General features: G+C 39.9%; 1 protein-coding gene across 4 annotated transcripts; it reads right to left on the minus strand.

Annotated features, from left to right (window-relative positions):
- Positions 1–27: 27 nt before the first annotated feature.
- On the minus strand, positions 28–22,121 carry LOC104602839 (uncharacterized). 4 transcript variants are annotated; one of them, XM_010266688.3, is made up of 9 exons: positions 21,982–22,121; positions 20,917–21,494; positions 19,360–19,736; positions 11,173–11,422; positions 10,588–10,753; positions 10,384–10,486; positions 9,741–9,869; positions 654–869; positions 28–553 (listed from the first exon to the last, which is right to left on the minus strand). In XM_010266688.3, the coding sequence occupies exons 2-9, from the start codon at positions 21,140–21,142 to the stop codon at positions 275–277; spliced, it is 1,746 nt and encodes a 581-aa protein (XP_010264990.1). In that variant the 5' UTR covers positions 21,143–21,494; positions 21,982–22,121; the 3' UTR covers positions 28–274. The 4 variants fall into 4 exon arrangements, with proteins under 4 accessions (XP_010264990.1, XP_010264991.1, XP_019054226.1 ...); XM_010266689.3 differs by lacking the exon at positions 21,982–22,121 and adding an exon at positions 21,614–21,838; XM_019198681.2 differs by lacking the exon at positions 21,982–22,121 and adding an exon at positions 21,604–21,831.
- Between the last annotated feature and the right edge of the window lie 606 nt (positions 22,122–22,727).

Below are 22,727 nucleotides of genomic sequence, written 5' to 3' on the forward strand. Positions count from 1 at the left end.
CCAAGGGTAAAAAAGAAGGCAAAATGAGAGGGCACGACTGAAATTGCTATACATTTTACCTCAATACAGAAATCTGTCTCCTGATTTCAGGTAAAAAATTTCAACCTTTATATGATAATGTTTCTGACTTTATGTACAGAAACCATGCCGGTATATCAAAAAAAGAAGAGTGATATTTATACATACAAAATACAATAGGGGGTAATGAAGTCAAAAGGGAACAAAAAGATAGAAGATGAACAAATGGACTTAAGCGCCAGCTAACAATGGCTCTCTACCAGAATCGATCTTTGTTAACACTCAAGTACCCAGCCATTACTTTCCCCCCTGTATTCCTCATGCCATCTATGAGAAAGCACCACGTAGAACCCAGAGCCCCGATAAAGAAGTCTGCGTCCACAGCCATCAAGAAATTGACTAGGGGATAATTTGTACTGGTCTTTCTACCCAGGCTTGCCTCGTATGAAGCCATTGTTGTGTTTCCCACTTGCCGTGTCACATTTGTGTAATAGAAATTCCAATGGGGATATGATCTTGATTTATCTATGACTTCCTGAACATGTCCCATGTCATTAACAATGTAAGGAGACATCTTCAAACAAAATAATTGTTTCAAAAAATGAAAGGAAATCAAGCATGAAAGAATCTTGAACCTGCATTTCAGTGGAAAGCCAGATGTTGTTGAGGTGTGGGAAGCGTTTCCTGATGCGGTCAGCTAGACGCATGTACTCTTCAAATTCTACCACCTTCATTTCACATGCCTTGTCTCCCATTCTTACATGTATGCTTAAGAGTGGCCTAGGGATCCAAGGTTTATGATTGGACCATACAAATTGTTCTATATCAGATTGAGACCTGTTTCCAACACCCTGTGGAAGAAAAAAACAACACATTCAGATGTCCAAAACCAATTTTGAATATTGCGTAGAGGATAAAAGAACTTTCTGGGAGCTGTTTGGTAGTTGTAATGGGCAGCAAACATGGTGTCATTTCATGCATACTTCATATTTGTGGTATTTAGAGATTTAGAACCCCAAAACTTCAGCAAAATTAAGTTTACTCTGCCATTGACCCAAGAGTAAATGTTAAAGCAATAATAAGTTATAACTATTGGAAAAGATAAGAACTAATAAGAGACAACTTGATAAGAGTGGACAGTTTTTTTGTCAAATCTTTCTACAATGCCTTGGCTGAACCAGAAGAGGGGCAAGAAATACCTTTTAATAGGATCTGGTGCAAAGGGGTGCCTTTTTTTTCAGGACAGCCCATCTGAATAGAATTTTAACAAGAGACAACTTGATAAGAGGGATGGCCTTGGAAGACATATTATGTGAAGATCCTATGGAGTCAACAGATCGTCTGCTTCTTCATTGTACTTTCTCCTCGTCAGTCACAAATAGTGAAAGTAATTTTGAATGGAATCTCTTAACATTATCGGAAGCAAGTAAGGCCACTAACAGATCATATTTGTGGCTGATTTTTTTTTGTGGACTTCCCAGAAAAGAAAAGGTTGGATTGACGTATATTAACAAAGTAATCAAGGGATCTTCTTCCTCACACACATTCTATAAATTGTGGTTGAGGCTTCTCAATGGGTTACTTGTGGAAGGTTGAAGGTTGGTTTGCTTGAGGGCTTTATTTATCACATGGAGGATCTTGTAGTTCAAATATTTAGATTGTCTGATCCCATAGCTAACAGTGGGACTCCTAGCTAGATACAACCTGAGGACAGAAAATATTTAGATTGTTGTTGTTGTTGTTCACCATTTGATTAAAGCCACCTATTCAAGTCTTATCTATAGCATCCAGTTGACCTCATAGATCATAATTTGCAATTTGTTTATTGTTGGCCCTGTTTCCTACCAAGATGTTTTTATCATGGAACAAACTAAGTAAACCAACTTCTACTGAAAGGATCCTAAATCACTCTTTTACCAATTAGAGTGGTTAAGATAAACCTTTAATACTATCATACCAATACCAATTTATTCAAAAGGAAGAAAGGTTCTGTACAACATCAATAATAATGATAGGCAGATGGGCTTATATGTGCCCGAGTTTCTCAAAGAAAATGGAACCTAAAAGCAGTTTTATAAACATACTATACTATTACTATAAAAATCTCAGGCACTAGGTATTGTCAAGTGTCAAACCATATATTCTATAAATCCTGGTTGCACTGCATAACTCAATGTGCTCATTTGCACCTTGCTTGTAATAGTCTATATGGTCTCAAATGCAGGCACACTGCTGTGATGTGTGATGGATAAATAGATCATTAAATATAATCAAAATAATTGAATTGTCCGCGGCACCATGACAAAATAGTTCCATGATCACATATGGCAACATTATGGGTTTATGAAGAAAATCAACACTTGGGACTTGGGAGAGTAAAAAGTTTGAAGTAAGCAGGGTGTATGCTTCAAAGACATGTTTTTACCCTCCACATTGCGAACCAAAATGACAGTTTGGAGTCACAGGAAAAGAGTTAAATCCACTAGGTTTGGTTATTCTTTTGAACCAGAAAAGTTCTAGTTAACCAGGGCCCATCCTGCTCTGATAGGCAATATCCTCATCAGTCTTTCTCTTGTTATGAATTAACAAACCAAAGTACTGGAAAAGGCCACATTAATTAGAAATGGAGTTCGTGCAGGCAGGTCAGTGGAGGAGATCCTTGAAGAAGAAGCAAAAAATCTCCTGTTCAAAGAGATGAGAATCAAGGGGAAGGTAAGCCTGAAGGTAAGGGAAGCGAAAAAGGGTACAATATTGCTGGAAGGATTAGAAGTGATCAAGTGGCTAAGAAAGTTCATAGTTGGAGCCTGTTCAAAAGGTAAGCAGATAAACTGGCAGGATTTTAGTACACTAGAAGGGAGAAGATATGTTGTTGAATGTAAGAGGAATAGAAACGGGTTCTTCATAGCTTTGGCTGAATTTTTTGGTAAGGGACAAAGGCAACTGGTGTGTCTACCAGCAGGAAAACAGAACCAAGGCTGGGGGAAAGTTGACTGGTTGCTCAAAGAGTAGCAAATGAGAAAAAAGCTTCCATAAGGGAGGAGAAGGCTTATCTCAGTAACAGCAGGGTACAACAAGGGCCAGTTGACAAAAACAAAAGGCCATTGCAGAATGGTGGGAGGTCTAGAGAGAGAGGAGTGGGATAGTAAGTTTGTGATACAAGCCAAGGAAAAGGTTAATGATTGGAGGAGGGTAGCTGACTTACTGGCAACCAGGTTGAAGTTGAAGAGTGTTTTCATAGTAACCCCCTTCGATAACTGTAAAGCCATCCTAGATCCATTAGAGAATGATTTGGAAATATTAGCTATCAATGTTCAGGCTGAGTTCGGATCATTCACAGTCTTCAAATGGAATCCAACATCCAACTCCAAGGATTTTTTTGTTGAAGATGGTGTGGTGGTGCGTGTAATAGGCTTGCCATTCCATCTATGGAAACAAGAAATAGCAGAGTCTATAGCTGTGTTGTGTGGAGGAATCTTGAAAGGTGCTTTCTGGGGCGATCTCTATTCAGTAGCAATCCTGCTAAGTGGTGTGAAGCCAGAAGAAAATCCATGAAAGGTAGAGGTACGAACAGAGGGGAGCTTTGTCTATGTGTGGTTAGCTTCCTCCATTGAAGCAGGGCTGTGGAAGGAGGCTCGTTTGGTAGGAGGGGAGAAGGAGGAAGAAGAAGCACTACGTGGACTTGTGAGATTGGGTAATTCAAATGGGAAGGGATTTTTCACTAAAAAGGGCCAATAAATTCTGGGAAGCCAAAAAGTTTTGGGGTAGTTGGAAGGTCAAACCTGGAGAAAGCAAGAAGAGGTTATGACAAATGGCAGATCCTTTGCGCAGGTGGTGTCAGGGGAAAAAGACAAAAGCTTATAGTGTCGAAAGGGAGAAGGCTGAACCAGCAATTTAAGACAGGGAAGGTTGCTGGTTCGACCATTAAAACAGGGGGGCGTGACTCTTTAAGTGGTCACATGGGACGAAAAGAAGGGCCCAATCGAGTGGATCCCTTTTATGGTGGGCCGGAGAAGGCTTCTCAAGTAAAGGAGTTGGGCTCCTATAGTCTTGAGCCCAAGGCCCATTATAAGACAGATGGGCCGAGGTACACGTTAAGTAAGCACGTGACTGGGAGGAGGGATGAGTTGATAGACGAGATAAAGCGTCTATCTTCTTCAACCCCGAACCCTTCCTCTCGACCGAACAGATCAGGCGCAAAAAAGTCTCAAGACTCGCAGTCTCGAGGCTCTCTACAGTGGGTCCCTTCCAACCTGGCGAACCGTCTCTCACCAGATAGGCGCAACCCGAGATACCTGAAGCCTAGTGATGAGAACAGAACAGGGCTTGAAGATTGGTTGAGTGAACAAAACAGCAATGACGATTCTGATAGAGATGAAACTTTAAGTCTGGGAAGTTTGTCTCCGAAAAGCAACAATGATCTTCTTGAAACAGAAAGTTTGTATACAGAGTTGTGTTTTTAGAGGAAGAGACTGAAGAGGCAGGTGGCAGGAAGACTAGGAATGGTGAAGAAATTGGTTCTAAAGCTGTGAAAACTCCTCCTCCCTTCGTCGAGGGAGCTAACCCTGAGTCTAATGAATTACAGGATGTTGGTGGAGAGGGACAAGAATTGGCCGTGAGGATGGATGCGGGTATTCCAGTGTCGGAAACACAGAGAAAGGTTTTCCAAGTGGGTAGGTCGTCAGGAAGTGATTCTTTCACCATGTCTACTTCACAACCTTGTCCAAAAAGGGGAAAGGCTTTAAAACCATTTGCCGACTGTCAGCAAGTCATTTCCAATGATTCTAGTCCTACCCCCGTTCTTTCAGGTATGGGTGTCAATTCTGTTTTAGGTACTGACTTGTTTGTTATGCCTGTAACAGATATCCCAGCTTCCCATCCAGGAGTTTCTGATGCAAGAGAGAGGGTGATAGTGGAAGGAGGAGAGAGGGTGTTGGAAGGAAGTAGTAAGGGAGAGGCAGATAGAATTTGGGAGTTGATCTATACAATGATGGAGGAACAAAATAAAAAGGAAGGACTCGTAGAAAGATGTTGTAGCCAAAATAAGTGTGAGAAGGGTAAAATTCTCTCTCAAACATTGGCTGGAAAGGATGGAGAAATTGGGAAGGGGGGGAAAAGAGGAACAAATAAGAAAAAAAGATCTGAAGTGGAAAGGCTAATTTCAAACATTGAGGGGGATTTAGAATTCAGTGGTAGAGGGGATAGGAGGAAGGGCCTAAAATGAGGAGAATATGGCCTCTTATTGGGTTCCTTTGCTATTTTGTATCGATGAAAATTATTAGCTAGAATGTAAGAGGGTTAGGGAGTGCAAGGAAGAGAAGGGCGATCAAAGACCTACTCCGAAGGGAAAAACCTGATATTGTGCTGTTACAAGAATCCAAACTGATGGAATTAGATGGGAGATGGGTTAGGAGTTTTTAGAGGTCTAGAGGTTTAGGTTGGAGCTCATCTCCTTCTTGGGGAGCCTCGGGGGGGATTGTAACACTGTGGAGGGAGGATGTGGTGGAAGTAGTGGAAGAATTGATAGGCAGATTCTCAGTTTCTATTAAGTGCAAGAATGTAGAAAATGGGTGTGTATGGGTCTTAACCAATGTTTATGGCCCTAATTCATATAGAGAGAGGAATGAGATGTGGGAGGAACTATATGCAATCAAGGGGCTATGGGATGGTCCTTGGTGCCTGGGCGGGGATTTTAACGTCATTAGATTCTCTGATGAAACTAGTAATCCCCAACAGGTAATCTCAACAAGCATGAGGAAATTTAATGGTTTTATTGAAGACTGTGAACTGAAGGAAATACCTCTGTTGCAAGCCAGTTACACTTGGTCCAACCTTCAGGAAACCCCTTTGTGCTCGAAGTTGGATAGATCCTTTTTAACCTTGCCTGGGAGAATAGTTTGGAAAACTTGGTTGCTAGGGCATTACCCAGGGTCACCTCCAATCACTGTCCTATCCAAATAGGAACTGAGTCTTTTCCTATAGGACCCAAACCTTTTAGATTCGAAAATATGTGGCTTACCCATCCAGATTTTGTGAAAAAAGTGAAGGAGTGGTGGGGTGAGAAGGAGAGGGGGGTAAGATGGAAGGGGATCAAGTTCCATAAGAAATTAAAAAGGTTGAGAGCCAGAATAAAAGAGTGGAATAGAGATCAGTTTGGTAGAATTGAGGAGCAAAAATTGGGCCTAATCTCTCGAATAGAGAATTTGGATGTAAAGGAATCTCGCAATGGGCTGACCGAGGAGGACAGAGTGTTAAGGAGACAATTAAAAAAGGAGTTGGAAGAAGTGTTATTGAGGGAAGAAATCAGTTGGAGACAAAAATCTAGACACAAGTGGATTAAGGAAGGCAATGGGAACACTAGATTCTTCCATGATTTGGCAAATGGGAGACGAAGAAAGAATTTTGTGACCAAGCTAGAGATAGGAGAGGAGGTGATTACCAACCAGGATGACATAGCCAGAAATTTTTTGGACCACTTCAAATCGATTTATAGAAGGCCTTTGAGTGAGAGAACAGTCATGGAAAGGGTGGATTGGCCAAGAATTGATGAAGGAGTGGCAAGGTGGCTGGAAAGGGATTTCAAGGAAGAAGAGATTAAGAAAGTTGTCTTTCTAATGGATAGATCCAAGGCTCCGGGTCCAGATGGCTTTACAATGGGTTTTTATCAAGACTGTTGGGAGGTGTTGAAAGAGGATCTAGCTGAAATCTTTAAGGAATTTGCAGACAATCACACTATAAGCCCTGGAATTAATGCCACCTTTTTGGCCTTGATACCTAAGAAGAATGATGCCAACCACCCAAAAGATTTTAGGCCTATTAGTCTGGTGACAAGCATCTATAAAATTCTGGCTAAAGTGCTCTCATTGAGGATCAAAACAGTCCTCCCTACCATCATTAGTGAAACTCAGGGGGCTTTCATTCAAGGGCAACAAATAACAGATCAGATCTTAATTGCGAATGAGTGTGTGGAGGAAATGAAAAGGTCTAGTAGGAAAGGATTCATTTGTAAATTGGATCTTGAAAAGGCCTATGATTTGGTGGATTGGGAGTTTCTATTAGAGGTTATGCGAAATGGTGGATTTGGGAACAAGTGATGTAGTTGGATCTTTGGGTGTATCAGTACTTGTCACTACTCTATTCTGGTAAATGGTACGGTGAGGGATTTTTTTCCAGCTTGCAGGGGTGTCAGGCAAGGGGATCCACTTTCACCCTTCCTTTTTACCTTAGTAGCTGATGTGATTAGTAGGATCATTACTAAGGCTGACAGCGAAGATGCCATTAAGGGTTGGAGAATAGGGAGACACCAAGTCCCCGTCACCCACCTTCAGTTTGTAGACGACCTAATGATTTTTTGTGAAGGAGGTCTTAGTGAAAAGGTAGCAAACCTAAAGGAGCTAATAAAAGGATTTGAAAGTGTCTCTAATTTGAGAATAAATCTGGAAAAGAGTTACGTAGCAGGTATAAATTTGGAGGTAGGGGAGGTCGAGGCTATTGCGGAGTGTCTTGAGTGTTCCACCTCTGCTTGACCTATGTCATATTTAGGGCTTCCTTTAGGGGCAAATCCTAGGGAGAGTAGATTTTGGACCCTAGTATTAGAAAAGTTTGAGAAGAGATTAGTCTCATGGAAGAGGAACTATATCTCTTTAGGAGGAAGAATTACCCTAATAAGAGCTACCTTGGCTAACTTACCTACCTATTATTTGTCTGTCTTTAGGATACCAGTTAGGGAAGCTAGGAAGCTGGAGAAGTTGATGAGAGACTTCTTATGGGATCCGGGACAAGAGAGAAAGGATCACTTGGTTAATTGGGAAATTGTCTGCAGAAGTAAAGAAGAGGGGGGTTTGGGAATTGGGAGGGTAACTAGAAAGAATCAAGCTCTGTTAGGGAAATGGTTGTGGAGATGGCCTTTGGAAAGAGAGAGATTGTGGCATGAGGTGGTGGGAAGCATTCATGGGAGGTCAGAGAATGGATGGAATGCTGGTGTATCGAGGCAAGCTAACCTAGCAGCACCTTGGAAGGCTATTCACAACACCCTTCCTCAATTCCTCAATTTTATCAGGTATGAAGTTTGTTCTAGCAACTCTATCCTTTTTTGGGAGGATATTTGGGTAGGAGACTCACCGTTAAAGGATTTGTTCCCTTCGCTTTTTTCTATTTCTTTGTACAAAAAAGAGGTGGTCTCAAAATTTGTCTCACCTTTGGGAACACCCTTAGATCCTACTTGGGATTTTGGGTTTCGTAGAGGACTTAGGGATGCTGAAATTGAGTCTCTTTCTTTGTTGCTTGGGTGTCTTAATCAGGTTTGTTTGGATCCCTCTAAGCCAGATAAGAGGGTTTGGACTCCTAGACCCAATGGAACCTTCACTTGTGCTTCTTTTTTCAAGTCCATCTCTCAACTTCCTACTCACCAACCCTTTCCGTCAAAAGAAATTTGGTGTAAGCCAGTTCCCCCAAAAATTATGGCTTTTTGTTGGGAAGTTTTCCATGGGAAAGTAAACACTTTAGACAACCTACAAAAGAGAAGACATTTTCTATGTATTTCTCCTAATTGGTGTATCCTCTGTAGAGCTCACGGTGAGGATTGTTACCATCTATTAGTATCTTGTCCCTTTTCTGCAGACCTTTGGGCTTGGCTACTTTCGTTGTTTGGGGGTAGTTGGAGTCTACCAGCAGAAGTTCACATACTCTTCAACCATTCTACCTTTTATTGGCCTACAAAAATAGGGAGAATTATGTGGAGATGTGCTCGTGCTGACTTGGACTCTTTGGGAAGAAAGGAATCTCAGAATTTTTCAAGACAAGGAAAGGAACAGCCAAGATTTGAAGGACTGTGTGTTAAACAGGGCAATACATTGGCTGAAGACCTTGGAAATCTTTCATCAATTCTCCTTTAATGACATTTGAAGAAATTGGTCAGCAGTAGCAAGGTGATCATCTTTAAAGGCCAAATCAATTACAAGCTGGTCTCCTCCACCCGAAGGCTCAATTAAGTTGAACTTTGACAGAAGCAGCATGGGTAATCCAGGATTATCCGGAGTGGAGGGTGCTTTGCGAAATGATAAGGGAGAGATTTTGTTGCTCTACTCAAGTCCTTTGGGAATTGGGAATTCCATCAGGGCTGAACTTTTAGCTGCTGTACAAGGGGTCCAATTTGCAAACCAGCTGGGGGTACAACACCTAATAATCGAGGGGGATTCCAAAGTGGTGGTGGGTTGGTTGAAAATTTCTGAAGAGGCTATGTGGTGATACAAGAATGAAATGAAGAAATTTAGTTGGTTGACAAGGAATATGTTGGTCACTGTACAGTGGGTGGGGAGATCAGCAAATACCTTGTCAGATGTGTTAGCTAAGCAATGGGTAAATAGGGAAGAATTATTTTGGGCTCAGTTGTGATTCTTGTTTTTCTTTCCTAGTTTACTTGTAAGTTTCAAGGAGGGGCTGCAGCTCGCGCCTCTCGTTGGGATGATGTATGAACTCACTCTAATTTGCTTCTGAATCAATAAACTTATTATTATTCATCAAAAAAAGTTCTAGTTAACCAGTCTAGCATATGTATCAATTAATATAAATAATAACCGAACATTTATGTGTATTCTCATGCATGTTATATTGTATCTGCAAAAGGCTAAAAGGAAAGCTGATAGTACCAGTAGTTTCATCCTTGATTTATATATCTACAATATAACAAAAAGGAAAAATAAAACAAGGGAATATAATTGACAGACCTGGGGCCAATTCCCAAGACGACTACCAAGGACCAATTTTGCAGCCTGCAGTCCGAATGCCTCATGTCGGGCAATATTTAACAAATGGCAAGTATACTCACTATGAAACCTCATTAGATAACGAACAGCCTGTAAAATAACAATGTGGACCAATTACTAGATGTTAACTCAAAGCAAGATGTCAGAGATTTGGTAATAAGGAACATAACTCAGAAGTAACAATGTAAACACAATTAGGACTTATAATACATAAAGATTAAAAAAAAAGGATATAATGCCTAAAAAAATTATGACCCTATATCACTAATGGTTTCTGAATACATACTGAGAGGCTAGACTTGGTACAGCAATATTACAAGAGTAGAATAATTATGAGCTATGATACCCAGATACCCATACAAGGGTGTCATATCATGTTGGATACCTCAATTTTCTGTGTAAATATTTGTAGCTGAATACCATATCCAGCCATGTCCTTGTCACATCCAGGTAGCATAGAATAGGTTATGAGAAGATAAATAAAATGCCTGCCTACAGGGGAGATCTTAGATTTATTATTCAACTGCACACATTAGGAATATTACTACAGCTCATAGAAAAGAGGGAATCTTTCTTATATTTCTATACAAACTGCTGCTCATACCTGTGCTCGCCACCACCTACGATCCATTTTGCGATGATAAGTAATCAAACTTCCATTTATCTCAGTTGTTGGTTGCAAGTAATTCCAAGGCTCACCCCAGATTCTGAATTGAGGGAGAAAAAATTATAATAAAATTAAAAGAATATATATCTACTTGACTCTGTGCAGTTTGTCAAAAGATGGTTAGACAATGCAATAACTTACCTGGGAATCCGTCCAGCCCATATTTCCTTTGAAGTGTAATTGTCTTTCCCTGTTACAATTCCTTTCTCCCAAGCTTCTTTCCTTGCCATAAGTTCAAATGCACGGTTCTTGCACTCTATAGATGTTTCAGGAAAGAAGTAGCAAGACCACTGAGAGCGTGATGAACCTACAAAGGCATGTTCAAGTTATATTTTGTTTTTATAATCATAAAAGTATGGTATTCAAGGTTCTAAATATTGATACAGGCCGATATGCCAGATGGGGCGTATCAGCCTGTATGTTTGGCTGCTTTTTTAGTTTTGTTTTTTTCAAACCTGTTCGGGGGGGGGGGGGCTCTCTACCCCCTGAAACACTTACTGTAGGGGCATACTGGAGGGTCACTGATACGATATGTATCAGCCGATATGCTCCGATACATTGTGAAATTTTAACCCTTGGGAATTCTGAAAAAAGTTTCGGCAATTCTAAACTGTAACATTATTCAAACATATGGTAACCATAGGTTTTTAAGCCAATGTGAAAATGAATTGTCCAATAGAATGCAAGTCTTCTTTACTACCATAATGTTCATAACTATGATGATACCTTTGCAACCATCATGGTCAGCCCGGTTATAGTAGTTGGTAACAAGAACTCGCTTTTCATTAATTGCAATAGCAAGAAGCCCACACATTCCAGCAAATTGGGCTCCAATACCAAATCCAGGCAGTGTCTCCCAGTCTGCAACAAGAAACCTCACATGAGGATCACTACAGCTTGAGGGATGTTGATGGAGCCATATGTCATGTTGCACTTTCCTAGTGGCAGGAAAGTTATCTTCATCCGATCCCATAATCTGCAGCATTTCACATTATTGATTAAATTCTGAGATAAACTTATCAAAAAATTAAATGATGTCATAAAAAGTAATTTACCAACTCATGGAATAAGGTGCAACATTGAGAAAAAAGGAAAATCTGGAAACATTTATAACTTCCAAGCCTTATTTGTCAATATAGCATGTAGTTGGTTATAACACAAGGACTCCGTGCTAGGCTAACTGCACCACCCTGTTATATTATTTTCCAACATGGTGCACCATCAGCTCATGAACTTAGCAGTGCATCTAAAAGCATTACACAAGACCAAAATATGGTTATCTGTTTTGCTTTGCTGATTTGCTCAATATTTGACTAAAGAATGCTAGGTAATTAACTTCGAGCATATTTACAGTCTGGAATTTCCACAAAACAGGTAATATGTTCTTTATATATGGCACGTTTTCTTTTAAATACCCCGATTTAGGTATTAATCTTTCACTTTCCAAACATGGCTTGCTGACTCCCAAGTTGATTGAGTTAATTCCAAAACTTCCCATAGTTGACTCCACTCCCAAGCATGGGGACCAAGTCACTGTGGTGGTTCCTTTTGTCTGAATCAAGTGATAGATCCAACTGATTCCTTTGACTCCCTGCTGAGTTCATTCTTTAGCCATTCCTACTTTCAACCTGTGTCATTATTTATGTGCTATTTTAAAATGCAAAAAAAAATTGGTAAATTGATACTGCTATTTCCTCTCGAACCATAGTAATATTATTTGATCAGATCATTGAATCATTTATTTCTACACACGTCTTTTTTTAGGAGGTCTACATCCATTATGTGGCATAAGGGTTACGTCCCGTACAAAACTTAATTGTAGACCACTTCTACGAATGGCTCGTAATGCTGCATCTCTTCCGAGACCAGAACCTTTTATCATGACTTCTGCTCGTTGCATACCCTGATCCACTACTGTACGAGTATTTAAAGGCTAATAGTAGATTTATTTCATTTTGCATTGAAATAAATTAATAAGAAGATTTTCTTAATTGGGAAATAACTAGTGGATCTATCATTTTTTATAAGGGGGCATGCCCCTAATCATTAGTTAAAAACGCAAATTATAAGACAAAAATTCAATGGTGGTTCCTTTGTCTTTTCACTAGGGATCTGCTCACAGCTCAGTTTATCAAAAATGGGAGGTGGCCAACCCAAACCACTCCCCTTAATTTAGTCTGTTATCTTGAGAGTTGTACTTGAATTAGAGAAGAGGAGAAGAACACCACTAATATGCTGTGAATGTAGAACTGAACTACTCAGACGACAGTACTATTATTTATATTATGATGTAGTACAATGATACAGGAAGTTACTGGAATGCCCCTGATTAGTGATGGGACACCCAGACAACTTAAAACATTAAACAGGATTAGGCCCATTAACATAGGCCCAGTACAGGACAACTTAAACTTAAGTATAGGCTAATAAGAACTCTTTATCAGCCGAATACTCATACATACAAAGACTTCAATCCAACACTCCCCCTCAAGCTAAGCATGGATATCAATCATGTTTAGCTTGCCAAGCATGTCCCTAAACTTTGCTGCGGCCAGCCCTTTAGTCAGTACATCTGCAATTTGCATCTCAGATGGAGTATAAGGCACACAGAGTTCACCCGAGACAATTCTTTCTCTAACAAAGTGTCGATCAATCTCAATATGTTTTGTCCTGTCATGCTGCACGGGATTGTTGGCATTGTTGATGGCAGCTTTATTGTCACAATACAGCCTGAGAGGACCTTCAGCCTTAATGTCAAGTTCATTAAGAAGAGTTTTGAGCCATAAGAGTTCAGCAACCCCGTGGGCCATAGCTCGATATTCTGCTTCTGCACTTGATCTAACCACTACATTCTGCTTCTTACTGCGCCATGTGACCAGGTTTCCTCCCACAAATGTACAGTAACCCGAGGTTGACTTCCTGTCTCCAACAGACCCAGCCTAATCTGCATCAGTGTAGGCTTCAGTTTCAATTCTATTGTTTTTCCTGAAGAGAATTCCCTTCCCTGGGCAAGTCTTCAAGTACTTGAGAATCCTTTCAACTGCTTTCATATGAGAGATCTTTGGAGAGTACATAAATTGACTGACAACATGCACAGCATAAGCAATATCTGGCCGAGTGAGGGATAAGTATATCAGCTTCCCTACCAATTTTTGGTATCTCTCTCTATCACAGTAGTCCTCCCCTACTGATTCCTGCAGGCCATGATTCTGTTCTATTGGAGTATCTGCTAGCATGCACCCCATCATGCCTGTTTCCTCAAGGAGGTCAAGAACATACTTCCGCTGACATATGTAGATTCCCTATCTTGACCTAACAACTTCAATCCCAAGAAAATATCTCAAATGACCCAAGTCTTTGATCTCAAATTCCGAAACTAGAAACTCCTTCAGTCTTTTTATCTCTTCCAAGTCATTCCCGATAATTACCATATCATCCACATAAACAATGAGTGCAGTAAGTTTGCTATCCTGTCTCCTTATGAACAAGGTATAGTTTGCACCACTCTGAGTGTACCCCACAAAGCCTCTCAAACCATGCACGGGGAGATTGCTTCAACCCATATAATGCTTTCCTCAGTTTGCACACCTTTCTACCAAAATCATAGCTTGGTGGAGGTTCCATAAATACCTCTTCATGAAGGTCACCATTTAAGAAGGCATTCTTCACATCCAGCTGATGAAGTTCCCATGAAAAATTTGCTGCTAGTGACAAAAGAACCCGAATTGTGTTGAGCTTTGCTATTGGGGCAAAGGTTTCTTTGTAGTCAATCCATTTTTTTTTAGTAAACCCCTTTGCCACAAGTCTAGCCTTGTACCTTTCAATAAACCCGGCCTCCCTATGCTTTATAGTAAACACCCACTTGCACCCAACAGTGCTCTTCCCCTCTGGCAGATCCACTAATTCGCAAGTTCTTGCTTTCATTAGGGCTTTCATCTCTTCATTCATAGCTTCTTTCCACCTTGGATCAGACACAACCTCTGAGTACCTAGAAGGAACACGCACAGAGGAAAGAGCAGACACAAAGGAGTGATAGGCAGGAGATAAATGTGAGTAAGAAACAAAATCAGCAATGGGGTGTCGGGTGGTGCAAGAGCGAATAGGCTTACGGAGAGCAATAGGAATATCCAAATCAGAAGTATGTGATTTGGAATTACCTTGGATTGTGGAGACAAACTGATCCGAGTCCAACTGGTTGCTGTCATGAGATTGAGGGCCCCTTTTCCTTCTGTTGTATGTAAGTATCTCTTTCTGTTGCCTACTAGAGCCTTCAGGAACATCTGTAGCATCAGGAGAGGTAACCGGCACAGTGGGAGCCTCACTGGGTTAACCTGGAATGCCACAACAAGGAGTAGGAGGAGAGGATGGAAGACCCGAGGTAGATAGGAGAACAAAAAAGGAGGGAGAATGAGAATCCTCTTCCATCCCACTAGTCTCCCCCTGAAGAGGATTCTGAGAAGATTGAAAATAGGGGTGAGACTCAAAGAAGACCACATCTCTGGTGACATACTTTCTCTTGGAGACAGGGTCATAACACTTGTAACCCTTTTGTGTAGGAGAGTACCCCAGGAATATTCCCTTTGTAGCCTTAGGATCCAGCTTGGTCTTCTTTGGATCCTTCACATGTATGAAACATATACAGCCAAAGACCCGAGGAGGAAGGGAAAAATCTGGAAGAGTGGGACACAAAACAGAGAAAGGGGTTTTCATACCCAACACCTTAGATGGCATCCGATTTATCAGATATGATGCAGTAAGAACCGCTTGAGACCAGTATTGCTTGGGGACTTTGTGCTGGAATAGTAAGGCTCGAGCTGTCTCCAATAGATGTCTATTCTTGCGCTCAGCAACCCCATTCTGCTGAGGGGTATAAGCACAGGATGACTGATGTAGTATGCCAGCATCTTCCATGAATAAGTTCAAGGATTTTTCAAAGTATTCAGCAGCATTGTCTGACCTGAATTGCTTTATCTTCTTATTAAACTGAGTTTCAACCATCTTGCAAAATGCCATAGTTATCCGTGGTACTTCATCCCGTCCTTTTAACAGGTAAATCCATGTGCATCGAGAGTAGTGGTCAATAAAACTGATAAAGTACCGGAAGCCATCAAAAGAAACAATGGGTGAAGGGCCCCAGACATCAAAATGAACCAAATCAAAAGGAGCACAAATATCATTACTAGAAATTGGATACACAGTTCTACATTGTTTTGACACTTGACATACTTCACAGGTTAAACTCTGACTTGAAATGCCCTTAAACAGTTCGGGAAACAACATTTCTAATGAGGAGAAAGACACATGACCTAGCCTAGCATGCCAAAGATGCAACTTAGCTTTTGACTCCACACTCTCCGGACTACTACCAGCAGATGCTTGTAAAGCTGAACCGATGTCTGCATCAAGATAGTAGAGTCCTCCATACTCATGACCGCACCCAATCGTTCTCCTTGTCAATCTGTCCTGGAAGACACAATGAATAGGAAAAAAAGTTATACTACAGTTCAAACTTTTGGTAAGTTTTGAAACAGACAAAAGATTTGAGGTGAAACTGGGAACATGTAAAACTGATTTAAGAGAGAGGTCCTTGTTTAGGTCAACCATTCTCTTTCCAGAAATAGTGGAGAAAGGCCCGTCAGCAACTCTCATCTTATCCTGACCAGACAACAAATGATATGAAGAGAATAGGAAAGACATATGTGTCATGTGGTCAGTTGCACCAGAATCAATAACCCAAGAAGTAGAGTCAATAGATCCAGTGGCACTGAAGGCAGAGGCTGTACCTGATCTGGCAAGAGATGTAGAAGCAAAATAATTATTCCTTAGACGGGTCAATGCCCTGCTAAGGCTCTCTACCTCACTGGCAGTGAAGCCAAAGCACAAGTTCCAGAATCAGCAACCTGTCCCATAGGAGAAGAAGACCCTATTGGAGTATTCTGTGAGTTGTCACCGTTGTTGCTGGTGACAAGGTTCCCACTTGCCGCAGGCCTGTTATCCCTAGAAGAAACTTCTCTGGATATTGGAGACATCTTGACTACAGCCACTGTGAAGGTGACACTGACTAAGACTAGCTAAAGCAGTTCTGGAGCAGGTTCTGATTAGCCGAAATGATCACAGCAGGTTCTGACAGCACTCGACACAATTTCAGACTTGCTGAGACTGTCACAGTTCTGAAGCAGTTCAGTTACAGCAGCAAACAAGGAGTTATGGGCTGGTAACCGACCTGAAACTAAGGGTTCTCAACTATTGTGCTATGCAGACTCCACTTGAACTTAGAGTACTGCAACTGTAAGGAGAGTATCCCTCCTTCCAGCCAATACTAGGACTGCTGACATCAGTCCTCAACTAGGGTTCACAATGCTGGACAATCTGGAGCTGGCAGCTCCCTAGGTAATCTTCACTTGAGCTGAAGCAGTTCGGGTACAGCAGTGGTGAGAGGTTCCGGACTGATAACCAACCTGAACATGGAGCTGTTTACCACTGTGCTATGCTGGTTTTGCTGGGGCTTCGAAGCTGCAGTGAAGCTGATAACATGTAATCTTTGGAGCTGATAACCAACTACTGTTCTGTGCAGGTCTTGCTGGAGCACCGAAGCTGCAACTGTAGAGGAAGCTCTCCCCCTTTTGGCTAGTGCTAGGACTGCGAAATCAGTCCTCAACTAGGTCTGTCCTATACAGACCTCTCTTAGTAGCCGAATAGCTACTATTTGCTGGAAATAACCTAGTAGGACATCTACTTCTGGGTCTTACTTCCCTTGAGTCCTACAACCAAGAGAAACCCTAGGTTCGAACTTGCTTTACTCTCTTACACCCCTAGGTCTTTACTGTAGCAACCCAGAAAAGGAAGAGAGAAGATGAAAAGACAGCAAGAGAAGAGAGAGTGCACCGGCTAAAACCAGGAAGAAGCTAATGCTCTGATACCATGTTATCTTGAGAGCTGTACTTGAAGTAGAGAAGAGGAGAAGCACATCACTGATATGCTGTGAATGTAGAACTGAACTGCTCAGTCGACAGTACTATTATTTATATTATCATGTAGTACAATAATACAGGAAGTTACTAGAATGCCCCTGATTAGTGACGGGAACCCAGACAACTTAAAACATTAAACAGGATTAGGCCCATTAACATAGGCCCAGTACAGGACAACTTAAACTTAAGTATAGGCTAATAAGAACTCTTATCAGTCGAATACTCATACATACAAAGACTTCAATCCAACATAGTCAATTGTGAAAGCTCCCTAAACAACCTCACCTGTTTTTGTAGTACAGAATATCCAAACTTAAAAATTTATAATTTGTGGTTGTGTGAAGTAAAATATATTAAGAATATAAAACATAATGCCACATTACCATAATTTATACAATTCTAAATTGTAACATGACTCTCCAAGTGAACTCCATGACTCTCTAGTTAACTCCACTTGAGATCTTGCTGAGCCAAGTCAAAAGCCTGAAACAGCAAGCTATTTTTGCAAACCATAAGGTAAAGTAATTTTTACCAATATGAAAAGGTCTAGTAATGGGTTTAAATATATGATTGGTGCTTGGAATATGAACATTTACCTAAAAGAATGTTATTAATTTCACTGAATCTCCTCCATTGCAGCATTCATAAATTTATGGTTTAAACATTTGATCAAATATTTTATCTTTATGTATTCAAGCTAAGTGATTGTTGATCAACAGGTACTCTTTGCTACCAAGTTCAGAATGTCCTGTTGGGTGGGTAAAGTGGGAAAGTTATAAGGTAAATCATAAAGTATAAATAAGCAGAAGTTGCATTTAAAATTTAATGGTATAAATGATCACATTTATCAGGAAATATGCATATAAGAAAGGATGTGATGGATAAGGCACGGACGATGATGACGATGATGATGTGATGCATAGCTCTATTCGATCCCCTTGTCATCGTTGCGTTAAAAGAAAGGCATGTGCAAAAAGGAAAGCTAATTCATGGTATTCTAAATTTGGTCCAAAAAGAATGCTATTAAAATTACTCTTGTATCTGTTATAGTTGAATAACAACATTCAGGAGTAGTCATATCACATAGCAAAGTGAAATGTCACATTAAAAATAAGCTTATTGAAAACAGAATATACAATCACACTGATAAGTACCTTTGCATAAGAACGCATCATTACAAAACCTATATAATATAGAGAAATTTATAAGGACTTGCTGTAACTCTAGCAGTTTAATGGATATGCCAGATTAACAACACATTAACATCTGAAATGAATTATACATAGCAACAGAAACTCCAAAGCATTCATGATGCAAGTAACAGAATAGTTTCCATGTAAGGCACCCAAAAAGAAACAGTCCCCACATAAAAGATATGTAACACAAGTCAGAACTTGAAACTTAAAGATTGAAAAGATAGATTTTTTCCAGTACTAAGCTTAGAGTACTGATTTCACGTATCCTTTGAATGTCATACTGAAATCTACTAGTCATTGAGGTTGTCACAAGAATCCTACTTGGGCAGCATAGACACTTATACCTATAGTTAACAACATAATGTGCAATTCACATGCAGATATGCAAAATTTACATGAACACAATCGTGCCACCTATACATACATTATGAAGAGATTTTTATGGGCAATATTTTAGCCTGGCAATTAATATAAAAAGAGAGAAAAAGGTAATATGCTTGGTCATGTGTACTTTGCCACTACAAACAGGTATACGTTACACATAGATGAATACGGTGGAAGTGCGCAACAATACAAATAAACATCAAAGAATGGGTGCATGCATACAACAAAGGCCCAGACAGACACTAACAAGTTGCACAGTGCTTGCACGAGTACATGTACAGATAAATACAGAACACTTGGTTAACAATAACAGAAAAATAAATTGGTAGTGGTAGATTAGCAGGTGCCAACATGTTACATACCCAGGGAGGATAAGATCCTTGCAGTTTAGCTTGACGATCAAAATTTCCCTGTTGTTTATCCATTGCAAAAGAAGAGTGGGGTAAATCTATGCCTAGCAATCCTTTCCAAATCGTCCAGGGAGGAAAGCTTCCATTCTCTCCATGGCTGTCAAGGTGTTTGCTGACTTTTGCACTCAATTTACAGTTCTCCAGATGAGGAGCTTCAGGTATACTTGATCTGCTCAGTCCTACCCTGATGAAAACATCATGTTCACCACCTATTGATTCATTCAGCATTGCACTCCAAGCTGAATATAATAAAAGGACTTTCTCATCATTGCTTTGTTCACTTCTTTTTGTTTCTTTTAGGTTGGAAAAGTCCAAGCTTTTTCTCATATCTGAATTTTCCAACAAAAAAAAAATGTCAACTACGAAATTATTTAAAGACACGATTAGATCCAAACAGCCTTTAAATGCAAGTTTCAGATCAGGCTAGTACAGCAAATTGTGCTACCAAGAATTAAAGGAGAATTAAAGGAGTGCACATTGTTGCACTTAGGAAACTTAATAACAGTACTGAGTTGAATTCCTATAGAACACATGGAGCTACACAATAGGTTAATAGTCAACAACAATGACAAAAGAAACCAGGTTCAGTAAGTAACCCCACTGAATTTTCCGACAAAAAATGTCAACTACGAAATTATTTAAAGACACGATTAGATCCAAACAGCCTTTAAATGCAAGTTTCAGATCAGGCTAGTACAGCAAATTGTGCTACCAAGAATTAAAAGAGAATTAAAGGAGTGCACATTGTTGCACTTAGGAAACTTAATAACAGTACTGAGTTGAATTCCTATAGAACACATGGAGCTACACAATAGGTTAATAGTCAACAACAATGACAAAAGAAACCAGGTTCAGTAAGTAACCCCACTCTATGTAAAATGAGGTTCAGGCTTCAAACAGAAACATGGGATCTCAAAAATATCATCTACAAGCATTGCATTTTCTCAACCATGATTTAAAATACACAAAAAGAGCTTTCCAATTATTCTTTATCAGTAACTATTCCAATTTTAATTTGCAAGAAATAATTGGTGTGGAAATAACACCTGGAAAAGGAGAAGACACTCTGATCTGCAAACCAGATAAAATCAAATAATATAAAATAGCAAACGCAATGGACCCAAGAGAGTAGTCTTTACAAAAGTATTCATTCAAATTAGGAGTTAGCTAGAAACAAGGATTTAGAAAACATATTGGTCCAATGCCTGAATGAATATTGTATGACCAGGCAGTATGCTCACGTTTGATAAAGAGTTAATGGATTCAATGTACCATAAAAGAAAAGCAAGCAATTAATTGAATTACCAAAACAGAGTAATACTTACTAACCAATAAGTCTCAAAGACAAAGCAATTAATAGATACAACTATTACCAAACTTCCTTTTTTTTTTCTTTTGTTTTCCCTACGTCTATAAAAATTCTGAAAGACCATAAAATGAATTCGAACCATAATCTATCTTTAAAGAAAGCAAGCAAGAAAAAAAGCAGAAAGAGTAATTCTTGCTTACCAATAACCCCTGAACTCAAATTCCTTGAAGCAAGTCCTGCCGAGGGAAATGAAAAGGCAACCTCCCCGAACTCCACCAAGGAACTGAGAGCGGCGAGAAAGAAATAGGTAAGACAGACACCACAAAGAAAACCCACGACACAAATTTGACATGGAAATGAACTACCCATCTGCAGAGCTTTTTGCGAAACAACTCTCTCAAGAGTCTTCTGAGCTGTTGGCTCCATTCTGTGCCCAAAAGTTCAAAATCCAAAGAAACAACTACCTTTCAACAAGCCTTACAAATCCTTTAATTTTCACGGTTCCTAAACAGACCTCTCAAATGTAACCACGTGATATCATCTCAACTTTCCTCCTCTTCACCAAAAGGAAACCCATTCAGAGAGAGAAAAAGAAAAAAAGAGAACCCATCAACAGAAACATCTCAATATCAAGCTTTAGCCTTAAAGATAAAATCTTTTCTCGCTCACACAAAACAGAGCAAATGTCACGTACACTACAACTTCAACCTCCGCTTAACCTGAAACTACAATTTTAGATTCGAAGCAGTCTACAAAACGAGCACCACCTTCCCTTCAGCTGCAAACAAACAATGAAAAGTATACATTAAAATTATAGAAAACTTAACAAGATATCGGAAATCATAAACAACTATGCAAAAATCTAAATGAAAGAATATGAGAATAACTAGTTCTCACTACTCAGAATGGGGTATACCAAAACCCAAATCCTTTTCAGACTTCCTGCATCCCATTTCAAACTTCCATGCAGAAAATAAAGAAACACAATCCCATTTTTTCAAAACCATGATAATAGTAGATTTGATAAAAATAAAAGCAGAGAAGATCTCTTGGTCTAACAGAGCGCCTAATGACGTAAAAGGATAGAACATGCAGAGGGACACATGTAGCGACCCTTTACCAACAGATATTCAAATTCACTACATAAATGCATCTACGCAGCCAGAAGCGAATTCAGTAGAAACCCAGAAAGATAAACGGGGTTAGAGAGTTAAAATAAGACGATAAACAAAGTGCCATTATTAAAGGGAGAAACAGACAGAAACCTTCGGAAGCAGAAGGGTTAGGAACATCCCCAGTTTGTTGTTCCTGCAGTGGTATTGTTTATGGGTGTTTCAGGAATGAACTACAGACAGAATGGATACCCAAAAAAAATTACAGGAGCAAACAAAAACAGAGATAATTTGCAGGAACATATTCCCCACCAGTGGGACCAATTAGATCGGCCTGTCAGTGGGTTTTAAAAATCTATGGCGATCATCATCATGAGAATTACTTAAAGTAGACGATTAACCGAAACTTTTCGTCATTGGAATAAGTTAAGACTAAACAGTAGATAAGGTGAATTAATGATTCTTTAGTGAGTAAAGGTCCTAAAGGAGGACGCGACTTAAGTGATGAAGAAGTCTGGTCTGGACGTTCAGTTGCAACAGCTTGCAACTGGCTGGCTCCAGTGGCTTTCCTCATTTTCTCGTCTCACGAGAACTCGAACGCTTCGAAACCGAAAGAAAGCTGAAAGTCAGATTTATCTGATGGTTGTTAAGGTAAACTGATCGAGTGGTCAGGATCAAGTGTCCATCCATTTTACTGGAATGGAGCGATGGTGGGTTTGGTGGGTGATATATAGTTTTATTGTATACAAAAATTACACACGTGAGGTGAGACCACTTTAACGCTGTGTACCCGACTTCGAAATCTGTGAATCCCACTTACACCGATCCGACGGTCGGAAGTGAACTGATATCAGACATTTTCATTTTTGCATGCAAACAAACCAAAAGAAGACAGAAGG

This window comes from Nelumbo nucifera, chromosome 1 (genome assembly GCF_055504915.1).
Source record: "Nelumbo nucifera cultivar China Antique chromosome 1, China Antique-T2T, whole genome shotgun sequence".
NCBI lineage: Eukaryota > Viridiplantae > Streptophyta > Magnoliopsida > Proteales > Nelumbonaceae > Nelumbo > Nelumbo nucifera.